Source organism: Oryx dammah, unplaced genomic scaffold, assembly GCF_014754425.2.
Source record: "Oryx dammah isolate SB20612 unplaced genomic scaffold, SCBI_Odam_1.1 HiC_scaffold_25, whole genome shotgun sequence".
In the NCBI taxonomy this organism is placed as follows: Eukaryota; Metazoa; Chordata; class Mammalia; order Artiodactyla; family Bovidae; genus Oryx; species Oryx dammah.
The window spans coordinates 101,843,931-101,863,884 of NW_024070209.1; the positions used below are offsets into that span (position 1 = coordinate 101,843,931).

The 19,954-nt window shown below is 48.4% G+C and overlaps 1 protein-coding gene across 5 annotated transcripts in view; it reads right to left on the reverse strand.

Moving 5' to 3' along the window:
• Positions 1-12,787: 12,787 nt before the first annotated feature.
• Positions 12,788-19,954, reverse strand: part of RALGDS (ral guanine nucleotide dissociation stimulator) — a 48,493-nt gene continuing 41,326 nt past the window's right edge. For 3 of the 5 annotated variants that reach the window (XM_040225487.1, XM_040225485.1, XM_040225484.1), the window contains exons 10-18: positions 19,676-19,744; positions 19,183-19,269; positions 18,701-18,733; positions 18,247-18,368; positions 17,963-18,058; positions 17,507-17,708; positions 17,120-17,362; positions 15,762-15,876; positions 12,791-13,808 (exon numbers count right to left, since the gene is read on the reverse strand). In XM_040225487.1, the coding sequence (XP_040081421.1) occupies positions 13,633-13,808; positions 15,762-15,876; positions 17,120-17,362; positions 17,507-17,708; positions 17,963-18,058; positions 18,247-18,368; positions 18,701-18,733; positions 19,183-19,269; positions 19,676-19,744 (1,143 nt within the window). In that variant the 3' untranslated portion in view covers positions 12,791-13,632. Of the gene's footprint in view, positions 13,809-15,761; positions 15,877-17,119; positions 17,363-17,506; positions 17,709-17,962; positions 18,059-18,246; positions 18,369-18,700; positions 18,734-19,182; positions 19,270-19,675; positions 19,745-19,954 lie in introns of all 5 variants that reach the window. The other 2 variants (XM_040225486.1, XM_040225483.1) reach the window with 2 other exon arrangements.

Here is a 19,954-nt window from a genome sequence, read left to right on the forward strand (position 1 = left end):
TTCAGTTAGCCTGGCGTTTAGTTTGCTCTGTTTCTAATTCTTTACGTGTATAGTCAGGTTACTGATTTGAAGACTTATTTTTTAATGTGGGTGTTGAAAGCTGTAAAATTCCCTCTTTGCACTACTTTTTCTGTATCCTGTAAGTTTTGTTATGCTTTCCTCTTGTTTTCATTTGTCTCAAGGCATTTTCTTTCTTTTTTAAAAAATATTTGTTTCTTTGGCTGTGCCAGGTCTTGGCTGCAGCCCTCAGAATCTTTGATCTTCCCTTGAGACGGGTGGGAGCTAAGTCCCTGACCAGGGATCAAACCTGGACCCCCTACATTGGGAGCATGGAGTCTTAACCACTGGACCACCAGGAAAGTCTCTGAATTTGCATTTTAAGTCACACAGGGAAAAAAGGTACAAACAAAAGTGCAATAATAGAGGCTTTTAGAATTACCAATCCGTTACTTCTCCCAGTGTTCTTTACTTTTTCACATGGCTTTGAGTTACCGTTGAGGGCTTTTTCGTTTGGCCTAAAGGGCTCCCTTCAGAATTTCTTGTAGGCACAACTATTCATAACAGACTCCCTTAACTTTGTTTATCTGGCAACATCTTGATTTCCTTTCATCCTTAAAGGATAGTTTACTGGATATAGAATTCTTTTTCTTCCAACATTTGAAATATGTTATGTTATGTCAGGGAATGTTTTAACAGGAGGATTCCTATGTGCTGTTTCTCATAAATTCTCTGTTCCTTATCAGTTCCTATTCCAAGAACAAGTAGAGCTGCACGCAGCTCTCAGGACTGAGATCATGAGAAACGGTTTCTACTTGGATTCCTTTCAGTAACTCCCTTCAATGACTCTTTTCAGCGTCAGCGACTTTGTATGTATTAGACTATCCATATTGTGGCTATTGATAAAATTTCATCCTGTGTAATAGCTGAGTAATCATCTTACTAAAGATATATAAGCCTGCATTTCTGCTAATAAAAGACCTTTGCTCCATCAGAGCTTGGGTCCCTGTGCCTTTCTTTCTCTCTCTCTTTCTTTCTCTTTCTCTCTCTCTTTCACTTTCTTATTGTTGACTCCGGACCGCCAGGTTCCAGTCCATTACAGGACCCCAACAAGTGGCACCCAGAAACAGGGACCCTCGCATAAGTGGCATTTTGGCCGGAGTGACTCAGGGACCTATTGAGGTCGCTAAGTAATAAGACACGGGTCAAACAGCTGGAAAGCCCCATCATTTCTCTACTTTACTTCACCATTTGTTTAAACCTCAGGGACTCTTTGTTTCGTGCCAATGAATAGAGACTTGCTTTCAAACAGTGCTTTCAATTTTGATTTAGAAATTTGGCACCGGGTCAAAGGAAATGTTGAATGAGCCACCAAACAGGGAAAAAATATTCCAGTTGATTTCTGGCCCCTATGGGCTCTCATTAAAGCTGTAATTCTGCCATTTCAAGGTAAATTCTAACCCTCCCAATATTCGATAACAGACAGAACACATATTACATGAATATAATTTAAATGATAAAACTTCACAAAAGGCCCAATTAAAACAACATACAATATATCAAAATTTTCTCACTAATCCTATCCTGGCTACTTCAAACGCTCCTCCTCTGCCAACAAGCACAACTCCAAAGTCTCTCCTTTGCTAGAACCTAATAGTTCTGATAACGACTCTCCTGAGACACCTTTTGACACCAAAACTGGCAATACTTTTTTAGATAAAAATAAGTCCTCAACACAGACTCATATTTGCCAAAAAATCAGCACTTACTCACTCTCCTCCACGGCAGAGGCTCTCTGAATTACTGGCTTTGCAATCACAAATCTCTGAAGTCGATGGTTTCTCCGCCTTTCCAGTTTTAAGAAATCCCGATGCTCAAGGACACGTAATACCTCAATATGACAGTATTAATCTTTTTTACATGCAACAAATGAAAAGGGCTATAATTATGTATGGCCCACATTCGCCTTTTACTAAAGAGCTTCTAAATGTTGTGGCATCTTCTATTGGAAACTTCATTCCCTATGATTGGTGAACTTTAATAAAAGCTCTCCTTAAATCAGGAGAATATCCTCAATGGACAATGTGGTTTCATGATATAGCCAGAGATCATGCTAACAAGAATGCTCGAGCTGGCACTCCCCAAAACCAAATTACTTTTGAAATGTTAACTGGCACCAAACAATTTGATACCAAAGAAGCTCAAATACAATGCCCTCCCTTATTATATGAACAATTAAAAACAGTGGCCCTTGAAGCTTGGGATCGAATTTCTCCTCAAGGAGAGCCTACAGGTAGCTATTCTAAAACATTACAAAGACATAACGAAAGTTATGCTGGTTTTCACTTTCATGCACTGGAGAAGGAAATGGCAACCCACTCCAGTGTTCTTGCCTGGAGAATCCCAGGGACGGCGGAGCCTGGTGGGCTGCAGTCCATGGGGTCGCACAGAGTTGGACACGACTGAAGCGACTCAGCAGCAGCAGCAGCAATCAAAGTTATGTTGGTTTTTTAGCTAGATTAGAAACTGCTATTTCCCATACTGTAATCGGAGAAGAAGCCAAAAAACAGCTAGAGAAATTACTTGCTTATGAGAAGGCAAATCAGGAATGTCAAAGAGCTATGCTCCAATTTGTGAGACTGGGACTATTATTGATTATTTGAAGGCTTGTCGAAATCTAGGATCAGAATCTCAAAAGATGCAAATGCTAGCTGAGACAATGGCTATTGCCTTTAGAAAGGGAAATGAAGGATGCTTTACATGTGGAGATAAAAACCATTTAAGAAGGCTAATAAAAAACCTCCAAGAATCTGCCCTCGCTGACGTAGAGGAATGCATTGGGCCAAAGATTGTAAATCTAAATTTGATATTGAAGGAAAACCTATTCCAGGAAACTCCAAACAGGGGACCCCCCAGGAACCCTACAACAAAAACCGGGGGCAAATTCTATCTTTTCCCTCAAACCCTCAACATCCGGCAGTGCTGCCGTCAATATATCAGCCCCAAATGATTTTTTCCTTTACCCTCAAGCAGTCCCTTCTAGAATACCTACTGGACTTTTGGGGGCCCTGACCCCACAAACCATCGGTCTTTTACTCGGCCAATCTATTTTGACTTCTAAAGAAACTGCTGTTCACCCTGAAGTAATTAATTCAGATTATAAAGGAAAGATTCAAATCATGATGTCATCTCAGATTCTATGGCAATTCAGAAAGGGGGACAAAATTGCTCAGTTACTTCTTTTGCCTTACATTTCTATTAACTCCTCTAATAATGTACAGACAGGCGGATTCAGCAGTACAGATCAAAAACAATCCTTATGGACATCATTGGTATCTGAATATGCTCGACCAAATATAAATATCAAAATTATGGTAAAAGATTTTCTGGTCTCCTCGACACTGGATCTAATATTACTATTATTTCCAAACACTTATGGCCTATACAAAAAATCTCTTGCCGAATTGCAGAAATTTCTCAAGCCAAAGTACAAGAAATTTATCAAAATGTTCAAATCTACCCATATGAAGGACCAAAAGGCCAGCCTACAACATTAAGACTTTATGTGATAGATGCACCCCTTAATTTAACAGTAAAGGAATTATGCAATGGCAAACTCAGATATACATTCCACATTTTTCTAGGGGCCATTGCTCATTTAACAAACAAAGCAATTATTAAAATAACTTGGAAGAATGACGAGCCTATTTAGACAGAGCAATGGCCCCTTATGAAAGAAAAATTACAGGCTACTAAAGAACATCTGGTCCCATCACTTCATGGCAAATAGATGGGGAAACAGTGGAAACAGTGTCAGACTTTATTTTGGGGGGCTCCAAAATCACTGCAGATGATGATTACAGCCATGAAGTTAAAAGATGCTTACTCCTTGGAAGGAAAGTTATGACCAACCTAGATAGCATATTCAAAAGCAGAGACATTACTTTGCCAACAAAGGTCCATCTAGTCAAGGCTATGATTTTTCCAGTGGTCATGTATGGATGTGAGAGTTGGACTGTGAAGAAAGCTGAGCGCTGAAGAATTGATGCTTTTGAACTGTGGTGTTGGAGAAGACTCTTGAGAGTCCCTTGGACTGCAAGGAGATCCAACCAGTCCATTCTAAAGGAGATCAGTCCTGGGTGTTCATTGGAAGGAATGATGCTGAAGCTGAAACTCCAGTACTTTAGCCACCTCATGCAAAGAGTTGACTCATTGAAAAAGACTGTGATGCTGGGAGGGATTGGGGGCAGGAGGAGAAGGGGACGACAGAGGATGAGATGGCTAGATGGCATCACTGACTTGATGCACATGAGTTTGAGTGAACTCCGGGAGTTGGTGATGGACAGGGAGGCCTGGCGTGCTGCGATTCATGGGGTTGCAAAGAGTCGGACACGACTGAGCGACTGAACTTAACTGAAAGAACTTATAGACACACAATTAGAATTAAAATATATTGAGGAATCTTGTTCTCCTTGGAAGTCTCCTATTTTTGTTATAAAAAAGAAATCTAACAAATGGCATCTCTTAACAGACCTTAGAAAAATTAATGTATCTATGAAACCCATGGGTGCATTACAACCAGGGATCCCATCACCTACTACTACTCCTCAAAACTGGCACATTATTATTAATGATTTACAAGATGGCTTTTTAAATATAACTTTACACCCTTTAGCCATGAAATTAAAAGATGCTTACTCTTTGGAAGCAAAGTTATGACCAACCTAGATAGCATATTGAAAAGCAGAGACATTACTTTGCCAACAAAGGTCCATCTAGTCTAGGCTATGGTTTTTCCAGTGGTCATGTATGGATGTGAGAGCTGGACTGTGAAGAAAGCTGAGCACCAAAGAATTGATGCTTTTGAACTATGGTGTTGGAGAAGACTCTTGAGAGTCCCTTGGACTGCAAGGAGATCCAACCAGTCCATTCTAAAGGAGATCAGTCCTGGGTGTTCATTGGAAGGAATGATGCTGAAACTCCAATACTTTGGCCACCTCATGCGAAGAGTTGACTCATTGGAAAAGACCCTGATGCTGGGAGGGATTGGGGGCAGGAGGAGAAGGGGACGACAGAGGATGAGCTGGCTGGATGGCATCACTGACTCTATGGACGTGAGTTTGAGTGAACTCCGGGAGATGGTGATGGACAGGGAGGCCTGGCGTGCTGCGATTCATGGGGTTGCAAAGAGTCGGACACGACTGAGTAACTGAACTGAACACCCTTTAGACCGGGAGAGATTCACTTTCTCTCTCCCTTTTCTTAATCATATCGGGCCTCATAAAAGATTTCAATAGACTGTGTTACCTCAAGGTCTGCTTAACAGGCCTACTCTTTGTCAAAATTTTGTAGCCAAGGCTTTACATCCAATGTGACAGCAATTCCCTCACGCATGTATCATTAATAATATACTGTAACTACAAATAGGAGAAATGATATTTTTGACCCTGAATGGCCATGATATTCTTTAGACTCCAGAGAAAACTAATTAAAATAAAATCTTTTTTGAAATTGCAAAACTGGTTCTTCTTACACATGCAGTTAGGAAAAAGTTAACTTTTTTTTTTTTTTTAAAGTTAACTTGTTAAAATACTTTTTTGGAGCTCCAATTCTGCCTGGGAAACAAAAACAGGTCTAAGAAAAAAACCTAAAGTTAACTCTTATCATGTCCTTGGGATACACAGCCCACTCTATCTGGGAATCCAGCCATAAACAAATTGGTGGAACTCAAAAAAAAAAAAAAAAAGGCAAAAAGATATTTTAAATTTCAAGCGGAAAACTATGCCTGTCTATCTAAATTTATTTATGTCTCAATGTCTCTCTTTGTTTTTGAATAATATGAAATTAATGAGTCCTATTTAAATTCAGGTCACATGAACTGAAAAATATTCAATATTAAATATAATGTTTCAGTTCAGTTCAGTTCAGTTGCTCAGTCGTGTCTGACTCTTTGCAACCCCATGGATCGCAGCACACCAGGCCTCCCTGTCCATCACCATCTCCCGGAGTTCACTCAAAGTCACGTCCATTGAGTCGGTGATGCCATCCAGCCATCTCATCCTCTGTCGTCCCCTTCTCCTGCTCCCAATCCCTCCCAGCATCAGAGTCTTTTCCAATGAGTCAACCCTTTGCATGAGGTGGCCAAAGTACTGGAGTTTCAGCTTCAGCATGTTTATTTAAATATAAATATAATTTAAATATAATTTTTTACTAATCTAATTTAGACATGTCTTAAGTCATCAACATTATGTAATACTTTTATTATGCCCAGGTTTAAGGTAAACTAAATTTGTCAACAAAAGGGTAACTCTTTATGTATATATATAAATATATAAATGAGATGAAAACTTTAGATAAACTCTACTAAAATAATTATATTTTAATAAAATAATCTATTATTATAATATAAAATAATCTCTTAGGATTGGGGTAACTTAAATTTTAGAATTGTACTAAACTAAATAATAAAAGTTTATTAAATAGCTAGGTCATTTCCAAATAAAATAAGATTTTAAAACATTAATTACTGAGCATTAACTTCCTCTTACAGAAAGTTTTTCTTACAGAGATTTTAGACTATTAATAAATAAATTATATAATATATACTATATTTTATATAAATATATTTATTAAAATAAATATATATAATATAATAAACATATTCACCAATCTATAAAATGCTAATATACAAGATACTTCATGGTTGCTAAAGAAAAATAAGATGTATATTTTTAATAAAATGGTATAAGGTATAACAAATAAAATGATAAATACAAAAATATAAAAAAGGTTTATAACAAATGAGAGAGAATTTTATGGCAAATGGATGTGACTCACTGCCCTGAACTTTCTTCCTCTTCCTTCTTAAACGTCTCTATTGATACAGATTCTTCTTGTATTTGGGCCACACCTCTCCGAGGTGAAACTACACGACATGTTATAACCCACCTGTTAGCTTACTTTGCAATAATGAGAACACCTAATTCTATAAAAACAGACAATGGCGCTGCCTATATTTCTAAGCAGTTCAAACAATTTTTACATTCATTCTCTGTTAAACAGATTATAGACATTCCTTATAATCCACAAACACAAGACATAATTAAACAAACACGTTACACACTGAAAATACAAATAAAAAATTAAATACGGGGGAACACACAGGCCACGTTTATCTTCCTTATCCAGAGCAGACTTTACTAGATTCCAACACAATATATTTTTTAAGCCTGTAACTATTGTTTTTTTTTAAGATTTCAGTACAATTTTATTTAGGTTGTATTAGATAAAATTATCTTAGAGTCTGCTAGATGGTGAAGGACAGGGAGGCCTGGCCTGCTGCACTCCATGGGGTCACAAAGAGACACAAGTGAGCATCTGAACGATACTAGGAGGAGGCCTTCCTCGGTGGCGCTAACGGTAAAGAACCCGACTGCTAATGCGGGAGACTTGCTGCTGCGGCTGCTAAGTCGCTTCAGTCGTGTCTGAGTCTGTGCGACCCCACAGACGGCAGCCCACCAGGCTCCTCTGTCCCTGGGATTCTCCAGGCAAGATACTGGAGTGGGCTGCCATTTCCTTTTCCATATAACTATTGTTAATATAGCTTTAATTTTTTTAAAGGTACTGCAAGGAGATATTTTGACAAAAGCAGAAAAAACATTTTAAGACAATGAAGGACACCTCCCTTCCCTTTGCCCATTTGGTATCAAGACGGGTTAACTAATCAATGGGAATCTAGGAAACTCATCTTACAGGGAAAGGGGTATGCTTGTATTTCTCCCGATGGATCCAACGAACTCACATGGCTTCCTCTTTGGAAGATTTGACCTAAGGGGGCCCCCGACATTCAAACTAGAGATGAAACAACAAAAACCCCAAGAGGAAGAAATTCCAATACAAGCCATGGCGACTTCAAAAATTTCCAAAAAACGCCGCACTCTATGTCATCGACCTTATGATCTCATTACTTGGGGACAGGTAAAAACCCTTACTAATCAAGCTGAAAATCTGATTTCTCAACAGGGAGCGCCTCAGAATCCTGAAAATATTTTTGTCGCTATGTTTGCTTTGCTTGCTTTTGCTTCCCCTGCTCAGGCTGACGTGATTGATCACACTTATTGGGCTTATATACCTCACTCCCCCTTTTATTGCAGGTTATAGAATGGACAGATATAGGATCAATCACATCCACTGATGACTCAACACATATGCCCGCTCCTTGGAGCTTGGAGGGCCCCTCTCATCCTGAGGAAGAAGGAAGACTAAGGAACATTTCTGTAGGCTACGAAATCCTTCCTTTATGCCTGGGCCCAACAAAATGATGTATTAATGTTAGTTGACAAACATGGGCTTTCGTCCTGCCTCCAAAAAGGAACTTCCACACATTGCTTGGATTATTTACTGCCCTTTCTTTTCTGTGAACCGTGTTTATACTCGGAGAAGGCGATGGCACCCCACTCCAGCACTCTTGCCTGGAAAATCCCATGGACGGGGGAGCCTGGTAGGCTGCAGTCCATGGGGTCGCTAAGAGTCGGACATGACTGAACGACTTCACTTTCGCTTTTCACTTTCATGCATTGGAGAAGGAAATGGCACCCACTCCAGTGTTCTTGCCTGGAGAATCCCAGGGACGGCGGAGCCTGGTGGGCTGCCGTCTATGGGGTCGCACAGAGTCGGACACGACTGAAGCGACTTAGCAGCAGTAGCAGCAGTGTTTATACTACTGAAACTTTAGGGAAAGAGTTAGGGAAAGAACAGAACGCTACGCAAGGGTTTACTAACGAGAACTTTAAATATATTCCGGTTCGTTGGGACAAGTGTCAGGCCAAATCAGGAAAATTAATGTTTGTGGCTAATCATACAATTGTCGATTGGGGACCCCATGGTATGTGGTTATCTAACTGCTCAGACGATATTAACAGCACTGGGTGTGATTATGCTGCTCAAATAGCATAGAAGGTTACTAACCTAACAATGGAGCATTACCATGACAAAGGACTTCCTGGGTGGCCTGATGGTGGAATGGCCCCCCCTCATCCTCCAATTGTCCTCGATAAACAGATTGGGCCTGAACAACGGGACACCTGGGCACCGAAGAACTTGGGACTTGGACCGGACATTTCACAGGGACCAGTCGTAGTCATAGTAATTATTTCTTTTGCTATAGTCAATCATATTTTATACAAGCCTATGTTCCACTTCTTTTTGTTCTAGCTATAGGAAGTTTACAATTCAATAAGACTTTACGTTCTGTAACTTGTATAAATTATATACTTAACTCTTCTGTTTCCTTAAGAAATGAATCCCTTTTGGTTCTTCAATCTCGACGTAGTCTGTGGTTACCAATAAATCTCCAGCAGCCCTGGGAGGAAGGTCCCATGGCTGGACTTGCTTCCCAGTTACTTACTAAACTGCTCCGGTGATCTGGACGATTCATTGGATGGCTGATTCTTGGCATGTTGGGATTAATAGCTATTTGCACTACTGCTGCCGTCACTGGCGTTGCTTTACAAACCTAAATCCAAACACACAATTTTATCCAAATTGGACTAAAGCTGCTCATACTATGTGGGCCTCTCAGGCTCCGATAGATGAGGGTATTCAAGATGAAATACAGGAACTAAAAACAGCCATCAAGTGGGTTGGAGATCAATTAATAGATGTACAAAACCAGGTGATGTAAAATGTGATTGGCGTTCGACTCAGTTTTGTGTTGCTCCTGTTCATTTCAATGATAGTGCCTAAAACTGGGAACAAATCAAATATCATTTACAAAACATACATGATAATGCCTCTCTGAATGTACAATTATTACGAAAAGAAATATCTGAAACCTTTTCTAAAAATCTGTCCTCTTCCACTAATTTGAAAACTTTAGCTGAACAACTAGCTGATCAATTATCTGGGCTGGACCCAGTAACTGAAGTGAAAAGCTCACTAGAGGGGTTCACTGGCAGATCTGAGCAGGCAGAAGAAAGAGTCCGTGAACATGAAGTTAACAACTCATTGACCAGAGAAGTATTAATATATTTTTTGTTACCTGAACATTATTGACCGGAGACATTTCAAAACATGACTCACAGCATCGGGTCTGGAACTGTAATTTTGGTGATTGTCTTGACAATTATATTTGTTGTTTACCATTGCCTTCATGCAAAGATTGTTAAAACTAAACAAACTCAGATGGTCAGAACTGTTTTTTACAAATATTATAAATAAATAAGGGGGAATTGTCAGGGAATGTTTAACAGGAGGATTCCTATGTGCTGTTTCTCATAAATTCTCTGTTCCTTATCAGTTCCTATTCCAAGAATGAGTAGAGCTGCACGCAGCTCTCAGGACTGAGATCATGAGAAATGGTATCTACTTGGATTCCTTTCAGTAACTCCCTTCAATGACGCTTTGCAGCATCAGCTACCTTGTATGTATTAGACTATCCATATTGTGGCTATAGATAAAATTTCATCCTGTGTAATAGCTGAGTAATCATCTTACTAAAGATATATAAGCCTGCACTTCTGCTAATAAAAGACCTTTGCTCCATCAGAGCTTGGGTCCCCGTGTCTTTCTCTCTCTCTCTCTCTCTCAGTTTCTTATCGTCAACTCCGGACCACCAGGTTCCAGTCCATTAAAGGACCCCAACAATTTCACTGCCACCTGGTTGCCATGGTTTCTGATGAAAAAAAATCAGCTGTTAATCTTACTGGGGACAGCCCTTCCACAGGACTATTTTCTTTCTTGCTGCTTTCAAGATCTCCTCTTTGTCTTTCAACAACTGTGTTGTGACATGTTTTGCGTGGCTGAGTTTATCTTGCTTGGAGTTCACTGAGCTTCTTAGTGCATAGATTTACGTCTTTCATTAAATCTGAGATGTTTTCAGCCATTATTTCTTCAAATAATCTCTTATTCTGGGACTCTCATTATGCATACATTGTTACATTCGATGGTGTTGCCAAAGTCCCTTGAGCCTGTTCAATTTTCTTCCCTCTTTCTCCTTTCTTCTCCTCAGACAGAATAACTTCAATTGCTGTAACACATTACTGACCAGGGGATTTTTGCTGAAATGAACACCCTTGGCTGGTGACTTGTCATGTAAGCATGTACTGAAATGTCTCCGGTCAATAATGTTCAGGTAACAAAAAATATATTAATACTTCTCTGGTCAATGAGTTGTTAACTTCATGTTCATGGACTCTTTCTTCTGCCTGCTCAGATCTGCCAGTGAACCCCTCTAGTGAGCTTTTCACTTCAGTTACTGTACTTTTCAGCTCCAGAATCTCCATCTGGTTTCTTTCTGGAATTTCTACCTTTTCTTAAAATTTTATGTACTTAATTTTTGGCTGTGCTGGGCCTTCTTCACTTGCTCGGGCCCTTCTCTAGTTGTGGCGAGTAGGGGCTCCTGTCTGCTGCGGGGCCCGGGCCACCCACTGCGGCGGCTGCGCCCGTTGCTGAGCACAGACTCTAGGAGTGTGGGTTTCAGCAGCTGCGGCGCAGGGGCGTGGTGGTTTCGGCACACAGGCTCTGTGGCTGCGACTCGTGGGCTCCAGAGCATGGCCCCGGCAGTCGTGGCACATGAACTTGCTTGCTCTGCAGCATGTGGGAGCTTCCCAGGTCAGGGATCAATCCCGTGACCCCTGCATTGGCAGGCGGACTCCTAACAACCGTACCACCAGGGAAGGAAGTCCCTATCATTTCTACCCTTTTACTAAATCTCCACATATTCTTACATTGTCCTCTTGATTTCCTTTAGTTTCTTGTCTATGGTTTCTTTCAGCTGAGCATATGTCTGTGATTATTTTAGTATCTGAGCCTCCTCAGGTATAGTTTCTGTCAAATTCCTTTTTTCCTGTGAACAAGCCCTACTTTCGGATATGGTCTGTGATCTGTTGAGAACTGGATGCTGAGTATTATAACTTGGCAGCTCTGGAAATCAGATTCTCCCCCTCCTCAGGATTTGCATTTGTTGCCTGAGGGCTGCTGTTTTCCATTTCTGCAGTCACTTTCCCCAACTGTTTTTGCAAGACGGGTATTCCTTGCTGTGTGTAGTCACTGCCTCTTCTGGCCCCTTGTCTCGGGGGTCAGTGTGTGTGACCTGGCGCAGAGTTCCACAGCTGAGGTTCAGCAGCATCGCCTCCCTTCAAGCACTCTCCTGGGTGTCGTGTCTGATAACATTCCTGAGCCCCAAAACTGTTGATTCTGATAGCTTTCCCCCAGCTTAATCGTTGTTTCCGTGGAAAGACTGCCCCTCACTCCATCACCTTCTGTCGTGCTCAGCTGCGTCTGACTCTTTGCAACCCTGTGGACTGTGGCCCTCCGGGTTCCTCTGTCCGTAGGATTTTTTCAGGGGAGAGTACTGGAGTGGGTTGTCATTTCCTGTGCCCGGGGATCTTCCCAACCCAGGGATCGAACCTGCATCTCCTGTGGTTCCTGCACTGCAGGCAGATTCTTCACCTTCTGAGCCTTCAAAATGTTATTTTTTAAAACACTGGAATTTCTAGGTTGTCACTATGCCATGCGAAAGCACTTCCAAATTCAAATACCAGGGGTTCTGAGGAGCTGTCTCAGTGTGTGGCCTAGTGTAATGATATTGAAGTGAACATACGTGAACAAAGGTGAACGTCTCTGTTTCCTAGAGAGAGCCTGAGAAGGCTGGCCGGCCCTTCTTGCTTTTCCTGCCCCAAAATGGACCAATAACCCTGCCAGATTTCCTACCTGAACACAGAACGTGAGAGTCTGTGTCTCATTTACATGAGCACGGGCCCTGAAAAGAAATTTACCACAACTCTCAGGCTATAGTAGAAACAGGATTTTAATATAAGATTCAAGTCTAGCATTTACTATTTACAACAAATAAATATTGCCCCTCCCCAACTGGTAAACATTTTCTTTTTTTGCCTTTTATACAAATATTCAGTCCCCCTCCCTCCCCCCATCCCTCCTTTTCCCACTAACCCCCGTCTTGTGTGGTCTCGTTAAGCCCAGGATGTGGCAGTGAACAGCACTTGCAGGGTCAGGAGATCCGACACCAGTGGGACTCAGCCGAGACCATCCTCACTCACCAGTTAGTCTGGTCCGTGAAGGCGGCCTCTCTCCCCTCTCCCGGCGGAGGGCTGGAGTGGGCAGTGGGTGAGACCCCCTCGCCTTCGGTTGGCCCTGATGATGGAATCTTTGGTGTAGCCTGAGACAAGGCCAGAATGGTGGGAGGAGAGAACTGCAGTGGTGAGACCCGGTGAGCAGTGGGTGCCCTGGGGGTGCCCGCGGGCACGGGGGGCAGTGGTCCACACCTGGGAGGGTGTGTGGGCGGTGCGCAGGGGGCCGGGCCCGGCGGCAGGCAGGGCTCAGTGCCCACTGGCCGCACTCCTTGGCAAAGGTTCAGCTAGTCCTCCGGCTCCAGACAGCAGAAGGCACCTAAGGCAGCGGGTGGTCCGTGGGAGGCCAGGTCAGCCCGTCGGCAGAGGCATCAATCCCGGCTGCGGGGGAGGTCTGCGGTGAGACTGAAGTCTGGGGGTGGCCTGGGCTGGGCGGGTTGGGCAGAGGTGTCCGCCTGGCCTGGCTCACCAAAGTCTGTAAGTGCTGAGTTGCCTGGCTAGCCAGACCCTGGAAAGGGCAGCTCTGTGGCTGGCAGCTAAGGGCCGGTCAGAAGATGCCCTTGGCAATCTTGAGTCCCTTCTGCTTCATGCGGGGGAGGGTCGAGCTGGCTCCATGTCTGACCTTTGTCCCCTTGGTGAAGGTCCGTTTCTTTAGGACAAAGTCATAGTTGGCGGTAGAGTTCATGGCGTAGAACACATTGGCGTTGTCAGGGATCTTCAGCTCTGGTCAGGAAGGGGCAGACGGTCAGCTGGGCTTATGGGAACCCCACAGCACCCCGCACCACTTGAGAGCCCCAATCAGGGGCTCTGATTACCCCTGCCCGAGGGCACACCTGATCCAGAGACATGAGGCGCCCCACTGCAACTCCAGGGCCACCAAGGACCCCTCTTAATGATACCTGCCTGGGACGTTTTACTGAGGCACCGATGGAAACCAACGACCTGTTTAAAACCAGGCTCTGACTCCAGAAAGCCGGCCTGCAGTTGGCAAAGGGCTGTCCTGTCCTGTCCCCTGCTGCTCCCAATGAACAGGATGCTCTAGGTGGAGTAAGTTTTCCAGAACCCAGACCACCTCCCCTGAAACCCACCCAGCTTAGGACAAGGCCTCTGGGGTTCTGTGAAGGGCAGGGTTTGCCCCTGGCCCAGAGCAGCGTTGTAGGGAGGCCTCCACGCCCCCTGGGCGCCAGGATGTCAGCAGGCAGCTGCTCTTGGCTCTGCTTCCCACCCTCTCCTCTGCCTTGAGCCGGCTATTCCCCACAGCTGGGCTGGAATGTGTGCTCTGGGCTCCATGGTGTGGCTCTTACTCTGGTCCTTAACCTGGTTAGGCCTCAGTCTTCCTTTTCTGTAAAATGGGCGAGTCCCACCCACCCTGTTCACCTCACCTAAAATGGTGCAAGGAGGTGAGAGAGGATTTAGAAAATAACTTCCAGGGACTGTGGCTGAGATGGTAAAGAATCCACCTGCAATGCAGGAGACCCAGATTTGATCCCTCGGTCAGGAAGATCCCCTGGAGAAGGGAAAGGCTACCCACTCCAGCATTCTTGCCTGGAGAATTCCACGGACAGAGGAGCCTGGCAGGCTACAGTCCACGGGGTCACAAAGAGTCAGACACGACTGAACGACTAATAACACTTTCTAGGGACGGTAGGGGTCATTGCTAACTGTCTGGGTAATGGCTGTGCATGGGCGATCAGCTCATGGGAAAGACGGTTAAGAGTGACGACAATATTTGCAGTTCTGGTGTGTTGATGGCACACGTACATACATGAGCATATAATCCACACACATGGATTAATTCACTGCCTATTTTATCTTGGGATGGGAAAACGGGCACAAAGGACTTTAGTTAGTTGCCTGAGGTCTCCAAGCTGACGCTGTCTGGCTCCAAGTCTGTGCTCATTCGCAATCTTTTCCCGTTTCCCCTTTCTAGAATCCCGAGCTGTTTCCCCGTAGTCTCTGTGTGCAGTATCTGCTACGAACTCTAACTTGTATTCTCTCTAAATTCCCCGAAATTCCAACTTCCAAGGTGATGGGATTGGAAGGTGGGGCCCTTGGGAGGCCATGAGGTCACGAGGGTGGAGCCCCATGAAGGGGATGTTTGCTCTTATAAAAGGGATCCCCAGAAAGCTCCCTACCCCCTTCCACTGTGTGGGGACACCAGGAACCCAGAAGAAGGGCTTCACCAGAACCTGACCACGCTGGCACCCTGACCCAGGCCTCAGAAGCCACCGCGGTGGTATACTGTTACAACGGCCAGAACAGGCTCACACAGGGTCACGTGCACATGGACTTTCAGAATCGACGCTCTGGTCCTGGCTGGCATGGTTCTCTCTGAAGGACACACTTTCCATCTCAGCCAGAAAGTGCCTCATCGGACGGCCTGGGGGCTCAGCCATCTGGCTGCCTGCCCCAGGAGAAAAGCCTTTTCTCTCCCTTCTTCAACAATGCCAGCGCTGACTGGGGTCTGCCACTGACTGTTCACGAGCAGGGAAGGGCATGAGACAGGGCCCAGTGGCCAGTGGGGGCCATAGGGAGACCCTAGGCAGGTCAGTGTCTGTACAAAACCCACTTTGACCCCGGTGGGACCTTCTGGGGTGGCAGGCCTGGGGCATGGTGACTCCCCCCACTCCCGGCTTCTCCCCCACTCCAACACCCACCCGGCCGGCCCTGACTTACTTCGATCGTCCGAAATAACCTGCACCAGCTCATAGTCTTCGGGCTCGTCCTCATCCAGGTTGTGTTTGTCCATGGCCTTGCGGATTACAGCCGGAGCCTTGTCTTGGCTGGTCACCTGGATGGAGCAGGGGACAGGCCGTCAGGGCAGGGGTCTGGGCTGGGCCCTCAGAGCTGTCTCAGCGCAGTGCGCACGGCTCACAGCCTCTGGCTGGGTGCCGGGTCCGTGCAGGTCACACCAGCTTCTCCTGCTCATCTGGGGAGGCCTCCATGTGATGACGAGGGGTCTTTCCCAATCACTCTTGCCCCCTATTTCCTTCAAGCCTGCCCCCTCCTGCCACACCACCTAGGGAAACCGCCTGCCCCTGGGGGGCTGCTCCCCTCAACCCTGCCCACCCAGGTCAATGGTATCCATGTGGTCTGGGTACAGACAGCATCTGGTCCCGCCCTGGAGGGGAGAGGAGGAGCTGGCTGGATGCCCAGAGGCCGTCTCCGTGCCAGGCCTGCTTGGCCTGCAGGCTGTAGTGGTGGACAGCGTGGACCCCTGCTGCCTTGATCCCGAGGGCCAGATCACAGGCAGGCCTTGGACACAGGGTCACACAGGTGACGGTGTTAAAAAGGGGCACCTGACCCAGTGGGAGCGGGTAGGAGGGTTGTGGTGGTGGGGGGGGTGCAAATGGCTCATCAGCAGCCTGAATTCTGGAGAATGAGGAGTCCCCCCAGTGACCGCCCCCCAGTACACACAGCGTTTGTGGGCGACTCCCGCTGGCTAGATGTCAGAACTTCAAATTACATCCGGTGTCTGAGACTGCCGGCACCAGCCTGGTGCAGCCCCAGCAGCCTCCTAACTGGCCTCCCTGCCCATCGCCAGGGAGATGAGGGGGTCCCTGCTGGTCCTCCTCTGCTCCAGCTTACGGGGCTCCCACCTCCCTCCCCCCAGGTCCAGGCCCCTGACACTCCCCTGACCCCCCGTCTTGTCCCCGACGCTGGTTCCTTCACCCAGGGCCTCCTGCAGTTCCCCTCAAGCCCCAGGCACATGCTCCTCCCAACTCAGACCCTTTATCACAGAGGCCCTGCCCCGCTGCTGCTGAAACCCCTGGTCCACCGCTCCCAGCACTGCTCAGCATCGGTGATCAGCACTGGCCTCTTTAGTCCTGCATCTGGCTGACCCTCCGTCCTCCCCACCCCACTGGGAGGCCAGCTCCAGCAGGGGGCAGGGACGGCCACGGCAGCCAGTGCGGGTCTGCTGCCCGGGGCGGCCCCCGGCTCACCAGCCCACTGGGAGGCCAGCTCCAGCAGGGGGCAGGGACGGCCACGGCGGCCAGTGCGGGTCTGCGCGCCCGGGGCGGCCCCCGGCTCACCAGGATGCTCTTGTACAGGTTGCCGTTGTCCACGTCCAGGCTCACCCGGATGATGCAGGAGTCGCCCACCTGCTGGTTGTAGAGGGGCAGCGAGGAGCCGTAGCTGCAGACCCCGGACACGGAGCGCTTGTGGGTACGTGTGCTGGCCACGGGCGTGGTGGAGGCCGAGGAGGAGGACGTGCTGCTGGAGGCTGAGCTGATGCCGGAGGTCTCCGGGGATGACTGGGAGGCTGACTCCCAGAACTGTGGGCAACGGCACGGTCAGCAGGTGCCCCGGGCCAGTGTCCAGCGCGGGAGGGGCTTCTGGCATGGAGGAGGGGACCTTGGCCCTGGGAACCAAGGGCTGGGAAGGGCTGTTGGGGAAGTGTTTGGGTGAGGGGTGGTCACCTTCTTCTCCTGGCCGTCGGGGGACTCTGGGACGAAACTCATGTTGATCTCCTCCACGTCGGAGCTGGAGGAGCCGGCCGAGTGGACGCTGAGTGCGTCAGCAATGTCTCCACTGCTGAGGTAGGGGCCGTACCTGAGTTGGTCACAGGACTTGGAGTGGCAGCTGCCGCTGGTACTGAGCTCTGCGCTGGGGGCCTGGCGGCTGCACAGAAGGGCTAGCTTACTGTCCTGTCCCCTACCCTCTGTGCGGGGTGCTCAGGCAATCACCCCATGGGCTCAAGCCTCCAACGGATCATTTAGCATCAACCCAAACACTGAGGCCGAGAGAAGTGAGGCAGATGACCCCATCCCAGGGCTGTAAACGGAGGAGCTGCGATCCCGGTGCCAGCTGTCTGGATCTCCCCTCGAAGCTCCCCTCACCCCGAGGGAGCCTTCCCCCACCACCCGGGCACTCACTCGCTCCAGCGCTTGACGATGGCCGTGCTCTTCTTGACCTTGAGGGTGTTGCTGGCCGACTCGGAGGGGGGCTCCAGATTGCAGGACAATGTGTAGCTACAGGACAGAGCAGGGCTATGAGCCTGCCAGGAGCCTCCCTCGAGGCTCTGAGCCTGAGCCTGTCTGGCAGACGGAGTCCAGCGCCCCGCCCGCCACCAGTGGCAGAGCTCAAGGCCGACCAGGACCCCAGCCCACAGGCTCTCGGGGGTGCCCACCACGCCCCGCGAGCTCCTGCCTGCACTCACCTCTCAGCCTCGCTGAGCCTCTCCATGGCTCGGAACCAGGCCCTGAAGTGCTCTTCGGGCGTGATGCTGTAATTGTTGCAGGCTGACTGGAGCAGCTTGATCTGGGCGATCACTTCGAATTCCTGGGGGCCAGAGGGAAGGATGGGATGCTGACGGCCGGGGCGGGGTGGGGTGGGGTTGGGGGGTCGGGCCTGGGACAGCCTCTGGGTCCCCTCTTCCCACCTTGTGCTCAGAGCTGGGGTTAAACAGCACCCCCCTCCCCGAAGCTGTTCTTGACTCGACTTCCTGTCCCACCCTCCGGTGGGAGAAGCTCCCCCACCGTTTCTGTATCTAACTCTCCTCCAAAATGTAACAGGTAGGGGGATGGTGGAGCCAGGTTTCTAATCGGATGGGACTCTGACCTCCCTACCCCCCCCAACACCTGCCCCTTTCCCGTGAGGTTGCGGCCGCTCACCTTCCTCCTCTTCTCGAAGTTGATCAGTCTCCCCTGCAAAGCAGACAGCCAGCGTCCATCAGAAAGGGTCTGGTGAGACCTGCTCTCTCCCCTCTCAGGCTGCGCTACCCAGAACAAACACCAGGGGGCAGCGCAGCTCATAGCTGGACCTGGGTGGGATCAGGGTGGTGGCCCGAGGCTCTGGGTCTGGGGACTGCTGGAGAGACTGAGGCCTGGGGCAGGAGGGCCCGGCTACCCTGTGCCCCACTTGAGGGCCCAGCTTCTTTCCACCCACAGCCACCGCCTGAGGGAGGGGCTGTATAGCCTGCTCCCCTTGCAGCCCCGAGCCCCACCTGCTGGCACCAAGCTCTGGTCACCCATTGCTAAGACAGGCAGGTGTCTCCCGGACACAGGGGCGGCTGGGGGCTCTCGTGAGACGAGGCACGCCCTCTGCTGAGAGTGCAGGGCCCGGGACCCCTAGCCTAGCCCCTGGGCGCACTCACATACAGATAGTCCTTCATGGCCGTGTCCAGCATCACTAGATCCGTGAGGAATGTGCCCAGGTAGGGGACGGTGCCCTGGATGACACCCTGTGACATGGGCGGGGGGGGGGGGGCTGATGAGTAAGGCCCAAGGCCCCTCTCCCCCAGCCCCACCCAGGCCCCCACCTGGAGCACCCTGGGCACCTTTAGTCATCTTCCCCCAACCCCCCTCCCAGGGTCCACAGACCCCAAAGTCTCTCTAGTCACCTTCAAGGCTGGTATTTGGCAAATCCCCCGGATCACACAGTTCCTGGCCCCTGGCCCCTGACCCCTATCCCCACCACCAAACGCCACTGAGCCCAGCTCTTCCAGGTCCCTGCTCTGGTGGCTACAGTCCCCTGGGACACCAGCTGGTCAGGACACCACCAGGGCCCGGAGGGGGTCTAGCTAACGCAGCCCCAGGAGGGGGGCTCGAGGGGCTTCCCCCGCCGCCCTCAGCCCCAAGCAAACTCACCGCCTCTTTCGGGCGCCTCTGGGCTCGCTTGGGGTTCATCTCCAGGGTGGCAAACTTGGAGGTCCCCTCCTGCAGGGCCGAGGACAGCGTCGGTGAGGCCTCCTGCCCCGTCCCCCTGCTCACGTCACCAGCAGACCAACCTCGGCCTTGGTCGCTGGTGCAAACGCTGCAGGCACCCCAGAACACCCGGCTTCTAGAGCTGCACCCGACCCAGGCCTCACGGGGGTGGGAACCTGGGCCGGCAGCCTGGCCTCCCCGGGCCCGTCTCCTCATCTGGAA